Raw genomic sequence first — 22950 nt, forward strand, 5'->3', positions numbered from 1 at the left:
CTCCTGTATTGGGTGCATATATATTTATAATGGTTATATCCTCTTGTTGGACTGAGCCCTTTATCATTATGTAATGTCCTTCTTTATCTCTTGTTACTTTCTTTGTTTTGAAATCTATTTAGTCCGATTTTAGTACTGCAACACCTGCTTTTTTCTCCCTGTTGTTTGCAGGAAATATCTTTTTCCATCCCTTGACTTTTAGTCTGTGCATGTCTTTGGATTTGACGTGAGTCTCTTGTGAGCAGCATATAGATGGGTCTTGCTTTTTTATCCATTCTATTACTCTGTGTCTTTTGATTGGTTCATTCAGTCCATTTACATTTAGGGTCATTATTGAAAGATATGTACTTATTGCCATTGCAGGCTTTAAGTTTGTGGTTACCAAAGGTTCAAGGTTAGCTTCTTTACTATCTTACTGTCTAACTTAACTCACTTATTGAGCTATTATAAACACTGTCTGATGATTCTTTATTTCTCTCCCTTCTTATTCCTCCTCCTCCATTTTTCGTATGTTGGGTGTTTTGTTGTGTGTTTTTTCTAGGAGTGCTCCCATCTAGAGCAGTCCCTATAAGATGTCCTGTACAGATGGTTTGTGGGAGGCAAATTCCCTCAGCTTTTGCTTGTCTGGGAATTGTTTAATCCTGCCATCATATTTAAATGATAGTCATGCTGGATACAGTATCCTTGGTTCAAGGCCCTTCTGTTTCATTGCATTAAATATATCATGCCATTCTCTTCTGGCCTGTAAGGTTTCTGTTGAGAAGTCTGATGATAGCCTGATGGGTTTTCCTTTGTAGGTGACCTTTTTTTTCTCTCTGGCTGCTTTAATACCCTGTCCTTGTCCTTGATATTTGCCATTTTAATTATAATGTGTCTTGGTGTTGTCCTCTTTGGGTCCCTTCTGTTGGGAGTTCTGTGTGCTTCCATGGTCTGAGCAACTATTTCCTCCCCCAGTTTGGGGAAGTTTTCAGCAATTATTTCTTCAAAGACACTTTTTATCCCTTTTTCTCTCTCTTCTTCTTCTGGTACCTCTATAATGTGGATATTGTTCCTTTGGGTTGGTCACACAGTTTTCTTAATATTTTTTCATTTCTGGAGATCCTTTTATCTCTCTCTGCATCAGTTTCTATGCATTTCTGTTCTCTGGTTTCTATTTCATTAATGGCCTCTTGCATCCCATCCATTCTGCTTTTAAGTCCTTCCAGAGATTGTTTTATTTCTGTAATCACCCTCTGTACTTGTTCCTTCAGCTCTTACATATTTCTCTGCAGATCCATCAGCATGTTTATGATTTTTATTTTGAATTCTTTTTCAGGGAGACTGGTTAGGTCTGTCTCTGCAGATCCTCTCTCAGGAGTTGTCTGGACTATTTTGGACTGGACTAAAGTCTTCTGCCTTTTCATGGTGATAGCAGTGGCTGTAGGCAGGTTGCGGGTGTGTCAGCTGGGATAAGAAAGTCCTTTCCTGCTTGCTGGTTACCTTGCCCTTCTGCGCTGCCTGTGTCAGTTACCCGCACTCCTGGGGCAGCCACCGGGTTAATCCCCTAAGATGCTGTGGGCGGGGTCTCCTTCAGAGCAGCGCAGAGCCCTGCGGGGAGTTGCAGGCACAACGGGTGCGTTCCTCCACAATAGCGGGGCTGCCAGGCAGCTGTGTGCCAGCATCGGCCTTAAGGTCTGGCCCAGGCAGCTGTGCATCGGGCTGGGATTCCAGTCAGCTGCTGGGAGCATGGCTGCTCCTGTGCTGCTCCTCTGTCGCTGCTGCCACCGGCTCCCATGGGCTGCTCCCAGGCCCCTCTGGCGCCGCCACCGCTGGTATGTACAGGCCACTTCTGGGCCACTTGGTCACCGCCTCCGCGGGCTCGTGCGGGCCTCTCCCAGGCCCCTCTGGTGCCATGGTCGCTGTCGCGTACGGGCCGCTCCTGGGCCGCTCAGTTGCTGCAGCGGGCTAGCACAGGCTGCTCCTGGTCCCCTCTGGTGCCGCTGCCCCCGGCACACTCTGCTGCTCGCCCACTATTGGGCTGGTGTGTCGGGGTCCGCGCCAGTTGGGGGAATGACTGGCAGGCTGCTTAATGCCATGAGGGGCTTCAGAGCTGTGCTACCGCCCAGAGGATTAGGGCGCCTAAAGTTCCCCGGGATTCCTAGCTGCTGGCTAAGTGTGCGGGGACGACTTCGTCCAGCTGTGGGGTCCTTGTCTCTTTAAGACTTGCAAAAAGCACTCTCTTTTCTTTTGTCTCAGGGGTGCCAGTTGTGGGGACCTGCCCGCAGGTTTTGCTTTTCTGTTTCTCTAATATTCAGCACCCTGTGCACTATGTAACTGTGCTCTGGGTGTGGATTTCTAGAGCTGATTGTTTAGCAGTCCTGGGCTTTCACTCCCTCCCTGTTCCGACTCCTTTTTTCCCACTGGGTTCTGGGGTGGGGGGGCATTTGGGTCCCACCGGACAGCGGCTTGTATTTCGTGTGATGTGAGTTCTCACAGATGTAGATGTAGCCTGGCTGTTGTACTGTATCCACTGGTGTCTCTTTTAGGAATAGTTGTATTTTTTGTATTTTCATAAATATATATGTTTGGGGAAGGAGATTTCCACTAAACTACTCACGCTGCCATCTTGGCTCTGCCTATTTTTCTTTTTATAGAGCAGTAGTCATGAGAAAATGTAGTATCAAGTCGTGAAAGGAAGGGAGCCGGATATTAAGGAAACATGGTGTTTAATGCTGCTGGGTCACCCATTTAAAAACAATGATAAATAGTGTGCATTTAATTAGATACATGCATTTATAATTAGACATGCTTCCTATTTGAAATTTAGCTAACTGAGAGCCATTAATTCCGTGTTCAGCCATACAAGGTAAAGTGCCTTCCTATGGGCTCAGTCCTTTTCCAAAGGAAAACAGGTATTATTGAAAGTCTCCGATCCTCCCCTCCCCCATGCAATCCAGCAGGGCTCTGGCTATGGACAGGGGTGGTGTGAGGAGGGGCTGAGGCCCAGACACACAGTCATGTGATACCATCATAACACCCAGTGTAAGTGATGGTTGAGTTTCCAGCATTACAGAAAATCAAGGGGCTTCAATAATTTGACAAAGGAAACACTTTCAATTATAATTACTTTCATTAAATATTTATCAAGTCACAGTAAATGAGAAAATATAAATTGCCAGGAATATACAGTGATGCAGATGTAGTTTTAACCCAGGTTACTAAGTACTAGAAAAGACTCTATCTTGAATTATTTCAAGGGCGTATCTGAATCTTGCCAGGATGTACATCACCACTGGGCCCACATCTTCCTGTCTCCTGGGCATTCCAAGGAATGGGGGAGAAGCTGGAAGCAACCAGCCCTTGAGGCCATTCCCACTCCCACGGGCTCTCCCTCCAGAGACCCAGTCGTTGCCTCTGCCTAATGCACATGCTGTACACGAGGGCTTTCCAGTGAGGATCACCACTCATTGGTGGGTTGTGGAAGCATTTAAGTGGGTCAAAAAAGCATTCAAAAGGTGCAAATAGAATAGAAAATATCAGAGTGATGCATACATATTTTGTAAAATATTTGTTTCCAGGGGTTTGTGAGGTTGCAGTATAAAATGTATTTCTTTCTTGGGTTGTGTCTGTGACATTGAAAAGTAAAGTCTGAAATTTCTTCATTTTTTCCCCCTAGAAGTTTAAATTTTATTTTTTAGAATCCAGTGGAATTAGACTACAAATCAAAAAATGATGAGAAGAGTCCTGCCTCCTCAGAAATTAAACAACCCTTTTAAATAACCCGAAGCCAAACAGTACTTCATAAGAGAAATTAGAAAATAGTTTGAACTAAGTGACAATAAGGTGACAATAAATGACACTGTGTAGGACTGGGGGAACTTCAGAGCTACGCTGGCTGAGCAGCCAGTAGCCCAGGCTTGGCAGCCCCTCCGGGCGCTCAGCTCTCTCCTGGTCTCCGTCCTGCCCCTTTGTGCTTCCGTGTCCCCACCTCTCTCACTTGTCTCGTTGTCATCCTCTCTACTCTGCTCCTCAGTTCTCTTTCCTCACCATATTCTCCCTCTTTCTTATTCTTTGTCCTCCTCTTCATTTCTGTTTCTGTTTCTGTTTTATACCATTTCCCTTTCCCTTGATACCTTTTTCTTTCCCTCCCCCTCTGCCTTGCTCTGCATGTGTTGCCCTGTCTGCTATTCTCACCTGTCACCCTCTGCGTCTCCCTTCACCTCTTGCCCCCGTCTCTGTGCTTCCCTCCTTCCTGGCTCATTTCTGTCCCACTTGCTGTGCTCTCCTTGGCTCCTTCCCCTCACTCACCTCCTGCCGCCCACTCTGCGCACCCGCTGCTACGGGGCACTCTCCGTGACCGCTCTCTGTGTCACCTGTAAGTGAACACTCTTTTTACCCCTTCCTTTTTCTTCTTTCTCCCATTTCCTATCTTTCTTTAAGTTTATAGATGTGTCTTAAATTGTGTTTATTTTAAAACACAGAACATCATTTTTCCTGTCTTAACTGTGCCTAAGCATACAGCACAACGGTGGTGAGTTTTCTTACTTTCACTCTGCAACCTCTTCTTTCTTATGCAAAATTATACTCAGGAAAACAAAGGAACCTACTTTAATATTAGTAGCTTTGTAAGTCCAGGACTCAAACAATTGCCTTGAAGTTCAAGATCTACTATATCTTTAATATTATTTTAATAATGCATTATTTTATGTAGTTTGGCCCTATTTCCACACACATTGCTCTTCATAGTTTACAGTTTAAATTATTATAAATTGTATTTTTAATAGCTTTCCTTGTTTTACATTTTCCCATTTATTATGAAAATGTACAATACCAAAAGCTAAATGCATTGCTAAAAAATAATATTGACATGTTGAGTGCCCTTTCTTCTGTTTTTTTTTTTTACTAGATTGCAGATAGGTAATGCTTGTGTTCTTTATTACCATTAAGACTGATTTAACATAATGTCTCATGAATTCCTGAAATGACTGTGATACCCTGCAGCAGTGGGCAGATGTAATCATAGGGAAGTAACACTATTAAGCTCCTAATCAAGAAAGTTTTGTTAAACAGAAGTACTTGAGCATCAGACTACAGCCCTGAGTTACTCTTTTGGACTCTTCTGTGATTTCTCAGACAGTTGCAAAAGCCTCAAAGATAAAGTTCTATTAGCCTACAATCTAGTCTCTTTATGGCGAGGCCTGTTTAATATCATTTCTGTCCTGTCCTGAAAACATTCTTAGGAGCAGTAGCCTTACTCTGGGGAATAGTCTGCAGAGGAGGTACTTCCTAACGTCTCAAACTTTTTCCTGTCTTAATCTACATCTAATTAGTATTTGCTCTTGTAAAAATGCCTTCCCTTTCCCTAGAAGCATTCCTCTGATGGGTTCTAACTTCCTTAGTTCCTGTTTAAAAATATGACCATGTACCCTCTTTCCTTCATTTGGTTATGTCTTCATGTTTTGACTTATTTCAACATTCTGATTATTCTATAATGGTTTCTGACTCAGGGTTGTTTATGTAGAGACATAAGCGAGATAAATCCATGTAAAACACTTAGCACTGTGTCTGGGCAGTCAGTAAATGTTGTTTTTTTGTTGTAATGTTAATATTATTATTATCCAGATATCAAATGCACAACCTATCAAATGTAATAATCAGATTATCAAATGCAATAATTTTAACTGCTGGGTTTGTTGACACAATTGCCTTTCTTCCACCTTTAAGCTAAATTTTCATTGTTCATAAGGCAGTTTTTAATCAACTTGTCAGGATATAACTTATGGAACATTTTTTTCCAGTAGAATTTTCATGTAAATAATAGAAAATATTCAGATTCATTATTTGTGACTAAGTGATTTTCTTCTGGTTAATTAGATTGATTCTACTTTGTGTGTACTGAGAGAATTCTGAACAGGCCATTTCATTAAGTATTTTGACTTGATTTCACTGCACTTCTAGTCAAATACCCCTGAATTTGGCATTTACCCCAAAGCCTGTTGTCCTGGGATTCTTCTAAAACAAAACTCATAATTCTAGTTTCCAAGATCCAGCATTCAATCTGGTTGCATATTCAGGGTGCTGGGTTTGGTGGGAGCTTTGTCGGCCGGCTGGCCCAGTGAGCTGCCTGGGAAGACCTCACCAGCACTGCAAGAGGCTGTGCACGCCAGCACTGTACCCCTGCCCCCGGAGCAGCGGGCTGCAGCCTGTGCCAGGCCTGTCCAGGCAGACTTTCCATTTTGAAGGCAGAACGAAAGCATGGTCACTCCTAGTTCCTGCCTCTTTGCCTCTCTCAGGTGTGTGAAGAAGTGATTCTAGTTTGGGAGTGGAAGTCATCTGGTTTTCTCTTGTTAAAGACTGACATGTGCATCATATGCTCACCCCAAACGACTCTGTCTTTTTTGTCCACTTTGCTCTCCAGGCGATCTTTATGGAGCCATTGGCTCTCCAGTGCGTCTGACTCGCACCATAGTGGTGGGGAAGCAGAAGGATTTGGTCCAGCGCATCCTTTATGTTCTGACCTACTTTCTCCGTTGCTCTGAGCTGCAAGAGAACCAGCTGACCTGGAGTGGGAATCACGGTGAAGGTGAACAAGTGTTAAATGGGAGCAACATCACGACAGCCTTGGAGAGGGGAGAGGTGGAGGAGTCTGAGTATGTGGTAGTCACCGTGAGAAGTGAGCCTGCCCTCCTTCCCGCTGTCCTGCCACCAGCTCTGGCTGAGGGATGGAGCTCTGGACCTGAGAGGCCGGCTGCGGCCCCTGAGGGCACTGACATTAGAGGCCTGTGGTCCAAACCTAACAAAGAAGGGAACCAGAGGCTAGATCAGAATTCTGAAGCCTGCAGTATGAGGGTCCAGGAGCCAGCGACGGACAGCTCCTGGGAACCTCAGGGTGCTTTTTGCGGGGATGAAAAAAGTAAAAATGAGGCCCCACAAGGCAGCCCTTCAACACTCTCCAGGTATGAAGGTTTGGGGGCAGGACTGAAGGTCAGCCAGCGGACTGTCGGTGAGGAGTTGATGGGGGCGATGCCTAAGAAGCCCCTGGAGCGGTCCGCGGCGTGGCCCTGCCCTGACAGACATCCCCGGGAGAGGCCTCCCTTACAAAAGGTCACTTTCCAAATTGGAAGCTCCGTATCTCCAGAGTCTGACTTTGAGAGCCGCACCAACACGATGGAGGAGCGGCTCACAGCCTGTAGACAGTATCCAGAGCCAGCAAGTTGCCCCTCGGCCGCCAGCAGGGAGGCCGCTGCCCCGGCTCGGGACCAGCGGGTTTCCGGGCGCCCCCTCCCACCTGGCCCCCGCAGGAATGTCCGCGGTCCTCAGAGTCAGTCTCCTGATGGGGGTGCGGGTGCATTTGGGAAGGGTTTCCCTGGGGACAGAGGCAGCAGGACAGAGGCTGCAGCGGGTGCTGCCGGGCAGCTCGGCCGGTGTGCGGAGCCGCGTGCGCCTCGCGGCGGTGTGGCGGGACCGGGGGTGAGCGGGCCGGAGAGGGCGGCAGATCTGCGTCTGAAGGCGGCGGAAGGCGCTCCCACAGAGCCGGTGCCCGGCGGCCGGGCACAGCAGGCTTCTGGCCTCTCTGCTGCCGCCGGGGGGGCCGCCGCCGGGAAGGCCGACTTCAGGGCTGCAGGAGACCTTCCCAGAAACGAAAGCTCGGACAGCGCCCTTGGAGACAGTGACGACGAAGCATGTGCTTCTGCCGCGCGGAACCTCGGGCCCAGCGGTGACGGCACAGAAGGAGCCTTGGAGGTGGAGCTCCCTCTGCCCAGGTAACCCTAGTAGGCTGGGAAGCGGGGGGAACTGAGTTCAAACCCTGCTTCTGGACCTAACACCCCTGGTCCTGTTAGCTGCTCTTGGCTGGTTTTTGGCTCTTTTACACATAAGGTTTTTTTCCCCTCAGAGTATGAGAAGTGTCATCAAACTGGCACAAATGTCCGGCCTGCCCTTCCCCAGGGGGTCCCTGGCTCAGCGCGTCGGAGCTCTGAACCAGGCGGCGCGTGGGGGGAGCTGACAGGTGTGGTGGAGGTGGAGCGGGGGAGCAGCGAGTTTAACTTCCCGCCGTCTGTGTGCGGGGAGCAGGGGTGCCGGCAGCAGGGGTGTCGCCCGGACATGGTGGGTTACACTCGCCCACGGCTTCTCTGCTGCAGGTCAGCGCGGCGTGAAGTGGCTGGGAAACACCCCCTCTTCCTCAGCACCCCCTCCATCAGGCTGATTATTTGGTTCGTGCTGAGAGCAGTAATTAGAGCTGCCTTCTCTTCTTCCGCACCGTTGTGAGCACCACCCCGTCCAGATGTGTCGCGTTCCTAAAGCCAGGCTTTCGGCAAGAGCGCCCCCGCCCCCGGTAGAGTCACTTTCCTCACTCCCCTGACACACACTGCCTGGTGGATGTTGAGTGTGAAATATAAGAACAAACTTGTAACCAGCCTTCAAAATGCTGTTTTTTTCATCCTTCCATTTCAAAAACTCGTTTTCCTCTTCCAGCCCCTCGCTGTCCCATGCAGATCACGGGCTCACGGAGGACCGCTGATACGGGCCGGGAGTCCCTTTCCCCTGGCTGTGTCGCCAGAGCTTTTGTTCTCATCGTAGTGCGGGAAGCGAGCAATGGTGTTCTAATGGGCCAATGTTTTTCTAGGTCTCAGAGCATCAGCAACCTGAATGTAAGAAACTTTGGCCGCTCACTTCTGGCAGGTTACTGCCCCACATACATGCCTGATCTGGTGCTTCATGGGACCAGCAATGATGAGAAGCTGAAGCAGTGCCTGGTGGCTGATCTGGTCCACACGGTTCATGTAAGTGACTCCGCCTTGGAGCCACCAGCTGCTGACAGTGTGTCAGCCAGGGTCATGGCCTGCAACAGGTGTTTAGACTGAAGAGGGTGTTATTAAGGGACTGTGTATAGAAATGCAGTTACAGGGACCCGTGAGGGCTGATGAAGCACCCAGGGATGGCAGCGGCTAGGAGCAGTGACAGCAGAGCTGTGGAGAGCTGGCACTGGAAGAGGGGCTGCACGGCTGCAGGAGCTCTGAGTGGGTCAGGGATAGTCCCCTGAGCTCTCCTCCAGCCTCTCCGCTCTTCCGGTTCCTCCCAAGGGCTGAGCCCAGCTGGAGCACAAGGTCATACCTGATGGAGGTACAGGCCTGTGGCCCAGTGAGGTCAGCCTCCTGGGTCCACATGGGTTAGAGAAGGGCAAAGAATGTATCTGGGGGCAGCTGGGGGCAGATAGGCTGGGCAAACACAATAAACAGCACAGATGGTGACAATTGTATGCCGTACCGAGGAGGACCAAAGAGATGTCACATATGGTTTGCTTTTTATCTGATCCTTACAAGTTCCTAAAAGTAATTTATTTTAACCGATTTGTCATTAAGTTTACTTTGGTGGCTGCATGAGGATAACTGTATAAAGATTAACAAGTCTTACTGGAAAATTGCCTGTGGCTGCTATTAAATCCTTTTCTTCTCTCTTCAGCATGACAGGAACCAAGCAGTTAAGGAAACTGTCAGTCTGATGGGCCTGTTTTTAATTGAGCTGCTATTGGGCAGATGTGCAAAAATAAATGCTTTGCATTGGAAACACTGTATCTAGTGCAGTAGGGAAAGTCCTCATTGACGATTGGAATCTGGCTTGTTACTTACCTCCTCTGGCTTGTTACTTACCTCCTCAGCCAACAAGTATTTTTTGAGAGGTGGAACAGACGGCACTCCATGTTATCTTTGGCCTTGAGTATCTCCTCAGTGAAGACAAAACATACATCAAACAGAGGCCAAATAGGCAGAAGGTGTTTGTGTGAAATGAGAAGAAAAACTCAGCAAGGAAGCAAATGTCTCCCTAGCCTGCCTGAATGGTGGAGAGCAGAGATGAGGAGAGGCCGATCAGGGGCTGGGAAGGCCAGTCCTGTGTGTCCGCAATTGTACCCAGACATTCCTGACCCCACCCTGCTTGTGGTTGGGCACCACCCCTCACCAGGGTATTCCCGGAATGCTTTTGTCTCTGTAAGGAATGTCATAATATTTTCTTTTCATAGTTGTAATGAACACCGTACAGTTGTTCATCATTTCAGAGGTCCATACGTCAGTGACCTTAGAGTAGGAACAATGCCCTCATTGTACAGTGCTGTCTTCCTAGGTCGTCTCCAGCCACGCATGATGCTTCGGTGAGCTAGAGACCTACACACATTGTGTGCAGTCTGTAGCTCTAAGGCAGGGAAGTAGAGGCCCTCCTCTCCTTTTCAGTCAGCCATATGTATGTTCTAATATATATATGTATGTATACAAAACCTGCGGGGTTTTCCTTCTGCTCTGCTGCTAGTTGGATTTAAGAACATCAGTATTGCTCCCTGGCCCCTTCTTCTGTGAAGCTCCTCCTGCTTCTCACAGAGGTGCCAAGAAATTGTGTGTGAACAGGGTTGTCTGCATTAATCCTCCTTGACCCTATCTGTAAAACCATTTAGAAGAACCAAAATTTGTCAGAACTGACAAGTTCTGATTGCTGTATATTAGGTTTTCGTGGTGACCATCTAGCTCTATAGTGCTTAAGTTGAAAAGATAAATCCATATTTCCTCTATTTGTATACTTAAAGATTTTTCATATATTATTTTCCTTCCTTTCAGAAGTAGTGTTTTCACACTGTAGCTTTTCTCATTTCTTTAGGCTATGCAATCACCCTGAGAGATAGAAAATTATTAAGCATAATAACCTATATTGTGTCAAATTGTGGATACATCCCAAGTGCAGCCATGCATGGGTGTTAATAGGAAATTGTGATGGGTTCATAAAAATATCTTCAGATGTTTAATACATTCAGAATGTAACCAATTAGTATTAGTGGATTTCTAATTTCACTTGGCACAGTCATCATAATGAATTTCGCTTTTGAAGTGGTGTTCCATTTAAACTGCCTCTCAGACTGGGACTCTGGTCTATGGAAGTTTTAAATAAAAATAGCCCAACTTTGAATCACCATTTACAAATATTTGTTGAAAAATAAATTAGGAGGGTTTTTTTTAACATTATATTGAATTTACTGCTCCGTAAAGCCTAGTAATTATTTAAATTCTTGAGTATGCTGCCAGAGAAAGAAGCAGAGATCCAAGAACAAGCACAACCAGAGTTAGAGCTGAAATAATAGCTTGTTGAGGAAGAGAAGATTTGAATCAATTGCTTTATCGTATTTTGATTTCAAAAACCTATTTTTTGGATGTTCATCATTTTTAGTGTTCATGTTAGACTTTATTGGGCTTTGATATTCATAATTGTTTTTAGAGAGGGACTTTTAAAAACTTTAAAAGCAATTGATTTATTTTTCTAGACTTGTGTATGATTGGACTCAAATCTGTTAGGTCAATGTGCACTTTTATAACCGTGGTGGACAAGTTTGTACAGTTCTCTCACTGAGGGATTGCATTTTAGAGCTTTCAGTACAAAGAATTCTTTTTTGTGTATTTCCTTATTCTAGTCTCTTATGAAAGAAAGATATTAACTTCATTTGTTTCCATTTTTGTTGCTGGCTTTCACATGTTAAGATTCTGATGGTCTTTAAATATTTAAACACATGTTCTTGTTTAATCCACATGCCACCTCTTTTCTGTCATTTGAACTGTTCCTCTGCCTCCTAGCATATAGATTATACAGCTGCCTTAAATTAAAGTACTATTTAGTTTCATTTTCTTCTTGCCAGATCTAAAAATGCATTCTTTCTCTGTTTTCCTTTTGACTTTAAGTGGTAAAATAGGAGAGAGGATGAGAGCCAACTCCACTCTGTATCTGTGACCCTCAAGAAGCTTTTTCTCCCTTCTTTTATTCTTCCGCGTGCTTGCTGCCCATGAATACTGCCGTCCCAGGCAATGTTAGGGGTATTCCGTTGGTGTAGGTGGAGGACTGACTGAACATTGATGGCCTGGGCTCAGGTCTTCATATTACCATTCATTTGCTGATAGTCAGGTAAACCAATTGGCATCTCTAAGCCTCCGAAAAATGTATTTAGAGGGACGATGAACTATAACCCCAGTGGCTAAGAGTTTGGCTTGTTAAGTCAGACAAATGTGAGTCTATGGCTCACCCCTTGGGCACATTTCTTCACTTTTCTAAGCATCAGTTCATCTCCTATAAAGTGAACAGTACTTACAGGTCTGGTTTAAAGATTCTGTGAGATAATACGTATCAAGTGTTTAGCTCAGCAACTGGCGTAACACTAAGCCCCAGTAAAGGTTAGCTATTAATACATGTGAAAGTGCTTTGTAAGTGAGTTTCCTGGGAAACTCCCATTGGAGGTGATGGACAGAACCCATATGTGCATTCACGCAGTGCTGAAAGCATCCACTGTCCTGATGCCCCCGGAACCACAAGGAGCAGGCCAGAAGGCTCTGACTCTGCAGGTTAGGGTCATGGAGACTGAAATTAACATCACATTTTACTGTTTGGTGTTTTTTTTTTTAACTATGCTCTAGGGTTTCAAGTATTTTACAGAATAACCTATAAAACAAAGTGACAGTTGTATACAGCAGCTTCTTTCATTTAATTTTAAGAGTAGCAACAGACTGACTCCAGAAATATCATATGGAAATCAGTAGCACAGATAAGGAGCTTTGCTAAAAGCCTGGCTGTGATATACGCATGTGAATACCTAATTAAGCCACGCAGTGTAATCAGCCAGAAAGACTACAGAGGAACAGCCCTCACATCAAATGATAAATCACTACTTAAGTAACACAGGCAGCATTATGTGCCTCAAGGCAACAAGGCCCTTACAGTCAGTAGTTCCTTACACAGGAAACACCTGTGTAGCACAGATCTGCTATTTTAGAACACCTCTTGTTGCTTTCTTTTGCTTGTGTTGGATAATAAGCATGACAGTGCCCTGGGGCTGTAGCACTGTGTCAGTGGTTAGGAAATCTTTGTTTTGTGTGTGTGTGTGTGTGTGTGTGTGTGTGTATATACACGTACTTATGGATGCCCAGTCACACATTTAAAAGCATGTACACTGGATTATGATGTTATGTTGTATTTCTTGTTGTGGACTGTGATTTTTTAAATATTTGCAAAAATACTGATCTCTAGGTACCAACTCTATTCTGAAATCTTCATGATTCTCTACCCATCTCACTGTGACTGTAATCTTATTTAAGTTCCCCTTCACCTTCCAAACTGGATATCCCTGTATCTAGTTTTCCCCTCTTCCCATCATCTTGTACAGTGCCACAAAAGGGCTCTTTCTAAAACATTATTATGATCATTTACTCTTTTGCTCTAAGAGTTTCCCATTTATTTTACAGAGTAAAATACAAACTCCTAGGCTGGAATTGTCCCCTGCATGTCTTTCATATGCACCCCACCCACATACACACACACGTCTCCATTTATGCACCAGTCACACAGTTTGCCATTGTTTAACAGTCCACCTTTTCTCACAGCTCTTTACCTGTGTACATTTGCTTCGTTTGCTGAAGGTACTGTTGAATAAACTTTGGTTCACTTTTAAAGACCCAGTTCTAATGTTGCCTATTCTTTGAAACCACCCGAGGCACCCCAGGTGAAACTCAGCTGTTCTCACCTCCACGTTCCTTAACACAGTTCGCCATACCTTCGTTCTGCTTCCAATGTCTTTGTCCCTTTAGGCTCCAGGCCCCTGGAAACAGAAGGGAGACTTACTTTCTTTCCTATCCCAGCTCCTCCTCTGGTGCCTGGCTCAGAGAGCATGCTCAGTGTGATGTCAGCTGACTATTCCCCATGGAACTGGGCTCAGGAGTGTGTTTTTGTTAATATGGGTGAAACTTTGAGGATTTATGTATCTCTTTATTCTGAAGTAATGAGAAAATGCAGAGTCTTTTTTAAAAAATAAAGGGGAAGAGTAATGTGTTTAGACATGGTGCCTGTGGCTCTTTGTGTTCATTTGCTTTACCTAAAGGAGAATGGAAAGCTTATTATAGGTCTCTCAGGCTTCATTTCTCTTGCATTTTGTAAATATTAGACACATGTCTAGTTTTGATGTTTTCCCAAATTTTTTCACCAGTTACAAAATATTTGGACATCTGTGCCATTTTCTGCAAAAAATAGCTACCAACTCCCATATTTTATTTTGGAGTCACGTACATCCTCTCATAACTTTAGCCTGATGACCCTTTGACCCTGAGCACCTTTCCTTGACGTAAAATGGTTTCTTTCCTTGGCAAGTGACCAGCCTGAGAACTGAGCTGCTTCCAGGGTTTCACCCTGTATCTGCAAGCCCCTCGGCTGAACTTGGTGTCAGCCCAGGACCTGAGTGATCACAGCCACAGGCACAAACCCACAGAAGGTCATTTATTTTGAACCCCCCACAGACCACTTTCCCAGACTCCCCGCTGCTTTCCTCTGCCCCCTGTGTCTTCATGAAGGTCTGGGCTTCCCAGCGCCCCACCTTTGGTGAACCACCAGGATCCCTCAGTGAGGTCCCATAGTCCCAAATGATTGATTCTTCTCTTCTTCTCTACCTTATATCAACACTGAAGCCTTTAGTGACTGGCTCTGAACCTGTTTCCAAGAGACACATATGACACATAAAACAAAACACACAACACACCCAACAAGGTGGGCTCATGTTCAGAGGTTACAGACCATACGTGGGAAACCATGGTGAAGGGAGAGTAAGCGAATACAAGCCGGAGAATCCACACTCCTGGAACATCCTGACCTGACTCCTGGGTGACACCTCTAAAATGGTTATGGTGATAAAGAGAAGGAACTGGAACCTTATGAAAAGATGGGATGATCTGGTTTTGTAAAAGAACATCTAAAATTGAAAAATGCGGTTATTGAAATTAAAACTCAAGGGATAGATTAAAGAGCAGAGCAAATTAAATACAGCTGGTGACAATTAGAATTTATGACACGGAGGTTAGACATGAATATCTTGAATGTAACTCTGAGACAAAAATACATGGAAAAATATGGAAGAGCAAGTAAGAGATATTAAGAGACTATAATGACATTTTTATAGAATATTCAGCAGGGTAGAGCAGAGAACATGAGCAAAAACAGTATTTGGAGAAAGAATGACTGTGATTTTTCAGATAAGCACACTGACTCCCAAGTAGGATAAATACAAACAGATCCACGCTTAGCCACAGGACATCAAAGACAAAGAAAACTCTTGTAAGCAGCCAGAGAGAAGACATGGCACCTATCCTCAAGGAGTTTGAAATCTAACAGGAAATGCAAAGACGTAAATAAGCAGTAAAAACAGTGTGAGAGAGTCTATGCAGTGGAGGGCGAGAAGGGAGCCTGGGGAGGGTACAGGGGCCAATGTGGCTCTTGCAGGAAGCTGAGGGTGATTCTGGCTGATGGAGTTGATGAGCATCTTAGGCTCCGGGCAGGGCTGGCTTTGACTTTGCCACCACGGGAGGTTCTGTCCACCCATTCTCTTGCTAAAACTGCTGTCAGGAGAAATCTAGATGCTGAGCGTTTAGTGAAAAACAGTATTCTGGATGATTTTACAGACTGGAAGAAGTGTTTTAAGAGCAGCGAGTGATAACAAGGTTTCTTTTCTCTTGATGGATGTGAGGCTGAAGGGTTTCTGTTACTGGTCAGCAGTCCACACAGATCTGCAGTTCCTAATTCACGGCTCTTAGACATCCAGAACTGGGGTGGTTTGGCCAGTAATGTTGCTTAAATCTTCAGTTCCAGGGCAGTGGAGTATGTGGGTATGTAGAGGGGCCTTCACCCCTACGAAGGTAGGAGAATAAAAAAGGGGATCTGAGGACGTTTAACCAAGAGCCAGCACTGAGAAGGTGAACTTCCCTGCAGTGATCATCCCATTTTCTTTGTGCGGTTAATTAAAGGCCTTACCTGAAGTTAAGTAAAGGGTCATATTATTAAGTCATGGTGCTGTAACATAATGGTGAGAATCTCTTCAAAAGGTGTTTTGTTATGTTGCACCCTCTTATTCAGGTTCAGTTTAATAAAGTTATAAAACCTACCAGAATTACCTTATATAGAATGATTAAGAAATTGACAATACAGTGATGCCAAAGAATCTTATGTGTTATTATCAGAATATTCCAGAGAAAAATAAAAGATGTAGGGAGGTACTTCCAAATACCTGAATCATGAATCACCTGCCCCATTGTATTTGACGAGCCTGCCCAGTGGCTCTGCCCTAGTTGTTAAATCTGCACTGTTGTAACTAGTGTGAAGATTTTAGAACTGTTAAGAGTACAGAAGACTGTCTGCTTTCCCGCTGTCTCTAATACACATGTGGGCTGGACATCTTTGAGGACTGATAAAGAATAAAGGTGGAGAAGTTTTTCAGCAAAATCATAACAGAGGCAACTGTGTTTTCACCTATTAAGTTGAGACTGTCACTCACACTTCTTGCAGTCTGTCTTCTACCCTGACAAGGTCCAAGAATTCCAAAGTAAAGGGCTTGGCAGACTCGTTGAGTTAAAAGTTGGAAAGCTTGAATGAGTTCCTAGATTCTGTATTTCTAACAACCCAAGATACTTGCTAAACACTTATATTTTTTGTCCTCAGTATTCCTATCTTAGAGCAGGACAGTGTTCCTGGCCACCCCACAGGAAAAATGGCATGATGGACTAATTATAGGAAGTATGTATGTAAGAACAGTATTTTCCTACACTTAAGTTAGCAATAGGTAGTCATGTAAAATGTTAGTCATTTAAATGTTAGTCACGGAAAAGAAATATATTGATAATTACGCAGATGACTTAATAGGAACTGGATTAGCACCCAAAGTAAATCTGAATGGAGAATCGTTCAGCAGAGCCAGCCTGTATTAGATGATTAGCACATGACTAGCATTTTGTTATACTCATTGTAGAGGCTACAGAAGAAAAAATGTGATTTTTCTCCATGAGTTACTTATGAAATCACTAAGTAGACAAACAGATGTGAAGTTGAGAACAAGTTAAGATAGTGTGATTAAATGCCAAAGTGTAGATGGTAAATGCCCTAAGAAGTGAAGGACGAGCAGTGAACATAGGAAGCCTTGTAGGGTGGGGGTGGGAGAAGATGTGACCCCAGCTGGGTCCTTGAAGGATTGGAAGATTTAGAAGACAGCAGGGCAGAGATCCTCCACACAGCCTGAGATAAGTAAGAGCCAGGAGCCTTCCTGCCTGGAGAAGGCTGTTCCTCTTAGAGAGCCCTGGGAGTAAATATTTGTAGAAGGTGAACCCAAACTGTGAAGAGCTTTAAGTATGGAAAAAGAGAAGTTTGAACTCAAGTGTCTGGGTGATACAGGCCACAGCAGGTTTCTGAGTTGGTGAGAGAAGTGATAATGTGGTATTTTAGGAAGTTTGAGGGTTTAGTGGGCACGATTAATATAAAGAAGGGGCTGGTGTAAGAAAGCAAATCGAATGTACCTAGCACATGTTAGGCACCATGCAACATGTCTCATATGCAGTTTTCTCACAGGCGTCAAACCTCACTTAAACCTCACAGAAATTCTGTGAATGATATGCTATCACATTTTATAGATGTAGAAACTGAAGTCCACATTAAGGAGTTGCTGAGGTTCCACAGCTAGTAAGTGACAGAGGGAGTATTCCAGCCCAGTCCTGTCCGACTGCAGGGCCTTTGCTTTTGTTAATGACTTCGCTCATTACCAATGTGTGTTGAAATATCACAGCCACAGCTCCTCTGATTACCCAAACCTTGTAGGCATTTCTCATTCCTGGAAGTTTAAGTTAAGCAGAAGTTATGTGTGCATAAATCAAGGCAGCGTATTTTGTGTACTCAGAGATCTGACCTGGAATGTCCTAGACATCTAACATTTTCAGAAAGCAGACCCCCCCAAATCCTTATTGGCTATGAATTAACCAGATTTACCCTGTTGATTCAATGAGCTATAATAGAATATTCAAGAATCCTCCCAAGACCTCTAATAAGAAGCATTTCATTTGTCAGTTTATCTTGAGACCTCTTCACAGGAAAGGAGTTTGAATAAGTGAGATATTGACAGATACAGCTAAGTGATTGCTTCTAACTCCCACAGACTAGAGCAGGACAAAAGGGACAACAGCATGTTACCACTACTTCATTCCCCTGGCAGAGACTGGCCGCACCCTCATAATTGCCTACAGCTCTTCGCTGACCTCCAGCGTTCTCTCGTCCTCCAGTCTCTGTCAGAAGTTTCTGAGGCGCCCTATTAAGTTGCAGAGGGAGGCGTGGAAGCTGCTGGCAAGAGTTCTGGACGAGTTGGCAGGGAAGGCGTGAGGGGCGTTGAGGGCTGGTAGCCCTGCGGTGCGCCGGGGTTGTGGGTGGGTGCTCAGCGCTCAGGAGGGCCGGAACGTCCCCATTAGTGGAGGAAGTAGAAACGTACTGCAGACATTTTCTCACATGAGAATTTAACAAACTCTGTGGGCAAGAAACTGACTTTGACATTGATTCTCTTCAGCTTGAGAAAGAAAATAAAAATGATACACAGCAGTGTCCATGAGGTTCATAAAATTTCCAAACAAGCATTTTAAGTAGAAATGACTGTTTTTAATATTAACATTCCCTTCAGATTTTCATTCAGAATTCAAATATCAGATGTACATATTGTGGGGCTTTGGGGTGGAGGGACTGGATCAGAGCCAAAACCACAAGGGCTTAGTCTAATTCTCTGTCTCCACTGCTCACCACCCCTAAGGAAAGCGTGTAAGAAACCATGGGGTTAATTTTGCTGGGGAGCTGGGGGGGGAAATTCCAATAAAGCTCCATGAGATTTTCATGTTTAAAAACAAAAACTTCAAACATCAGAGGTCCTGTTTAATCTGAGGCAATAATGGTTGGAAGAAGTCTTCAAAGGGTAAATATGTGGTGTAGGCTTCTTTGTTTTTCTATGTTACTTAGTAAAAAAAAGTCCTCTTTTTTTTTTAAAGAGGGTTTTAACATCAGGGGACTCTTACTAAGTAATCTTACTTGCTAAGTTGATAGTTACCCATAATTCGTCTCCCTTAAGGTCCATGGGAGGCCAAAGTAAGACTCTCCGGTTCATGTGTCCATGTTGGGGAGCAGCCTCACCTACCAATTTCTTTTTCCTAGTCTGCTCACCCAAACTCCAAGCCCTAATAGTAGCAGGTGAATGGATCCGGCTCTGAATCATTCAGTCTTAAGTTTTGTAGCATTTCTTAAAGTACTTAATTTCTCAAAAGTACTGTTCTGTGTATGCTATTACTGATAATAAGGGTGTGTGTTTGTGTGTATCCTGTTGTATATGTGGACTTGATAAAATCGTGAGCTTGAAAAATTCTCCCTGACAGATTTCACTACCCCTGCAGTTAAGATACGGCTAATAAAAAGTTAGCATAAAAAAGAAACATATGTACAATTGTTCCCTTTGTTTATTATGGTTCTACTTATTCCTTAAAAGTAGAGCCTTTCCTAAGAGGAATTTTAAATTGAATAGCAAGGCATAGGGTGTGTGTGGGTGTGCGTTTCTGTGATGAACACAAACATGGTCTTCTGGATCTTAAGAGTTCTTTACTCTAAAAGCTTAGAGATTAACTAATAAGCCAAATCCTAATGTGTTTCAATTGCCCTCACTTTACTGGAGTTGTGTTTTCTTTGGAAAGATATATATCAGAAATCTCCAGAATCACTGCAAATTAAGTGTCAACCTTCTGACCCTATAGAAGTTTAGATCAGGTCAGGAATGGGCAGCCAGTCACCCTGGTGCCCCTTAAATTGTAACTGAAGTAGTTGCTGATGATATTTTTACCTCTCCCCATTTCTTTTTCTTCACCATTTACATTTCCCTCTATTTCCATCTCCCTTTGAAAAGTTTTATTTTCAGTAAATAAGTGAGTAACTACTAAATGATGTGGTGATTCAATGGAGACAGCTGGATTGGCCTGTGGATGTATTAAGGGAATTTTGTGTTAGATATTTGGTAGCCCAAGAATGTATAATTCTTCAAGTAGTTTTTTTAAGGTAGTCTTCTGAAAATGCTCAGCAGATTCTTTTTTGTTCCTGGATCCTGCATACATAACGTCATAAAAGCTGTTACACTTTGATCAGTTTCAAGACATTAGATTTTTTTTTAAAGGGCCTTTCCTAAATTGCTTCATTGTTTACCCATTTTATGCTTATGGCATGGTTTACTAATTGTTAACCTGCTGTATCCGTAACTACCCAGTTACGGAAAATTGTGCATTTAAATATATCCATGATTGGCCATCCTTTGACCTTTTGGACTCATCTAGACAAATAAATTCATCCCCCTTCTGGTTTTAGTTGGTTGTTAGAGTTGATTTATGTATGTAGCACACATAGTCAGTAAATAAATATTGCTTAATGATTAAATCTATAACGTTAAAGGAATATTTAATTACCCTGCCTAAACTTATTGGAGAAATGGCAGTAGAATCCTACACCTTATTCCAGTTTTCTACATTTTAAAAGGAGAGTGTGATGTTTCAAAAGGAATGAATTTTAACATCCTGGAATGTAGGAAGGACATCTTTTTAGTTATCTGTGAACATTTAGGATCCTTTACAGTGTACTAACTGGGGGTAAGAAAAAAATTGTTATAGGCAGTTCTCATCATATTAATTGTAAGTGATGATTTAATAATATTCCTATTTAAGTCCCTGTAAAGCTCTAAATTTCCATAACTCTTGACATGAATTTCTGAACCATTCATTTAATGCTAAACAGGCACATTTGTGACACCCTGTCACTGGCAGTGCCGTGGAGAGCTGAACCCACTCTGTTTCTCTTCCAGCACCCAGTGCTTGATGAGCCAATAGCTGAAGCCGTCTGTATCATCGCAGACACAGATAAGTGGACTGTCCAGGTAGCCACAAGTCAGAGGAAAATGGTGGACAACATGAAACTGGGCCAGGATGTCTTGGTCTCTAGTCAGGTGTCCAGTTTACTTCAATCCTTGTTACAGCTTTACAAGCTTCACCTCCCTGCTGATTTTGTAAGTATTCATTCTCATATTGCTAAAGAGATACAGTTAAAAAGAAAAACAACACTTTTAACAATAGTTTGATTATAAAACCACAAATTAAAATGTATTGTTTTTAGTATAATCAGAGATAAGCTTAAGTCTATGCAACACAAACCAGCAAACAGGATGAATTTCAGTAACAACAGCCCTTCCACGGAACAAATAACAGAGCAGCGCTGAGATCTTTTTGAACAAGGTATATGGTAAAGTAAATAAGGTGTGAGGGGAGAGATCAAGCATAAAAGGCAATTTAAAATCCTCCTTTGGAGAACTCCCGTTTCTCCATTTGTATGATCCCTATCAAACAAGCCCAGTTCTGAAGGGACTGTAGTTGCTTTGGGCTGTAGGTCCTATGAGGGACAGTCCTCATAAATTTGTTAAGGATAAGATGGAATACTGTTTGTATAAACACTTCAGAGTTTGAAGTACTATACCCATACAAGGTGGTGTCAGTTGTTCCTTTATGACTAGGATTTTAAAATCACTTTCATAACATTATATTAACTGCAAACAAAAAAGAGGCCCACAAAGTCCTAGAAAATGACCAACAGCTTTCCCCAGACACTGAAATTAATATACAAAACAAGTTATTCTTAAAATGCATGTGTGTGTGTGTGTGTGTGTGTGTGTGCAAAGAGACTGCAAGAAAATATATATAGAGAGGGGGAGAGGTTTAAGGACATATAGCCTGGAAAAGCTTAGGGGCACTGCAAGGACACGCGCTGGGCTGCGGGAGTGCCGGCGGCCTCGCATGCTGCTTCTCGCTGCAGTACAGCTCCGCACTGGGACATCTCTCCCCCTCTGGCCTCACAGAGCTTACAGAGCTATTTAATGAGGAAGTAGAAAGAAGCTGGGGAATATAAATTACCTACACTAATTGCTAATGGAGTGGTTAATCTTCCTTAGTTCTTATGATCGACTCTGCCATTGACCACATTCCTCAGAAAAGTCAGTACTTTTATGGCCTTGAGGAAGGTACTTTGGAAACCTGGTCGTCACCTGAGTAGTGTGGCAGTGTAGTGTGACAAGGAGACCACGGAATGTGACTGGGTTAGGGTCTCGGCTCTGCCGTTGATTATTTGTGTGACAGGGGGCCTTCCTAAAGGTCTCTGAACCTCAGCTTTCTCACTTGTAAAATGAAGATAGTACCTATTCAGCAAGCATGTTGTGAGAAACCTCTGAAAACTAGGGCTGAGATACTGTTTTTTTCAACTCTTAAAGCACTGTGCCAATACAAGGTACTTTAACAGCCAGTATGCAGTAATGGCCAACGCACAGGCATAGAGCCCAGTCGCATCGAGTCAGATCCAGGCTCTGCAGCTTCCTCTGTGACTCTGCAAAGCCTCAATTTCCTTATCTGTAAAGCTGGGGAAATAATAGAGCCTATCTCATATGGTTATGAAAGTAAAATTAGATCATTCATGCAAAGCACTTTACCTGAATAGTGTTAGATGTTATGAGCTCTCAGGAAACAGCTACCTTTAGTATGATTGTTTGTCATAATTAGTTTCATGAAACAATATTAATTAAGGACTGATAACACCTTTTCACTAAAATCTTTATTTGGGCTTAAACTGAAGCATACTCTTCTGGATATCTGTCCCAGGGGTAATGTGAGAAGGAAGCACTGATGACCTGTGACTTTATTTTTATTCCACAATTGTAGGTGGTTTTTCTTTCTAGTAGCAAGTGGCATCATGCTGCTTTTGAGGCTGGAGTCTCCTTTTCTGTAAGGAAAGAAAGATATATTAGTTTTTATGGTTTTTTACTATTATAAGTACTGACCAAACTTTCATATTTTATTCTCTAATACACAGCTCCTGTGACATTTCACATCTCAGTTGTCCATCTTCAGTACAAAAGGAGAAAGTTATGTAAAATTTCAGAAGTTAAAAATTGAACAACTCCATCTCAGGAGTAAAATCCTAGAAGGGAAGAAAAAACTCAAAATGGTTATATTTAATAAACCTTTTCAATTTTTTGTCTAAATGCAAGCTTAGTAGGCACTCCACGTAAACCAGTGTTCTCTTTGTTTCCACATTGCAACG

At 43.5% G+C, this 22950-nt stretch overlaps 1 protein-coding gene across 5 annotated transcripts in view; it reads left to right on the forward strand.

Annotated features, from left to right (window-relative positions):
- FNIP2 (folliculin interacting protein 2) overlaps positions 1-22950 on the forward strand; it is a 124153-nt gene that overhangs the window by 94260 nt on the left and 6943 nt on the right. For all 5 annotated transcript variants that reach the window (XM_036887722.2, XM_036887723.2, XM_036887720.2 and 2 more), the window contains 3 exons: positions 6398-7742; positions 8606-8762; positions 20672-20872. In XM_036887722.2, coding sequence (XP_036743617.2) covers positions 6398-7742; positions 8606-8762; positions 20672-20872 — 1703 coding nt within the window. The remainder of the gene's footprint in view (positions 1-6397; positions 7743-8605; positions 8763-20671; positions 20873-22950) is intronic.

This window comes from Manis pentadactyla, chromosome 1 (assembly GCF_030020395.1).
Source record: "Manis pentadactyla isolate mManPen7 chromosome 1, mManPen7.hap1, whole genome shotgun sequence".
NCBI lineage: Eukaryota > Metazoa > Chordata > Mammalia > Pholidota > Manidae > Manis > Manis pentadactyla.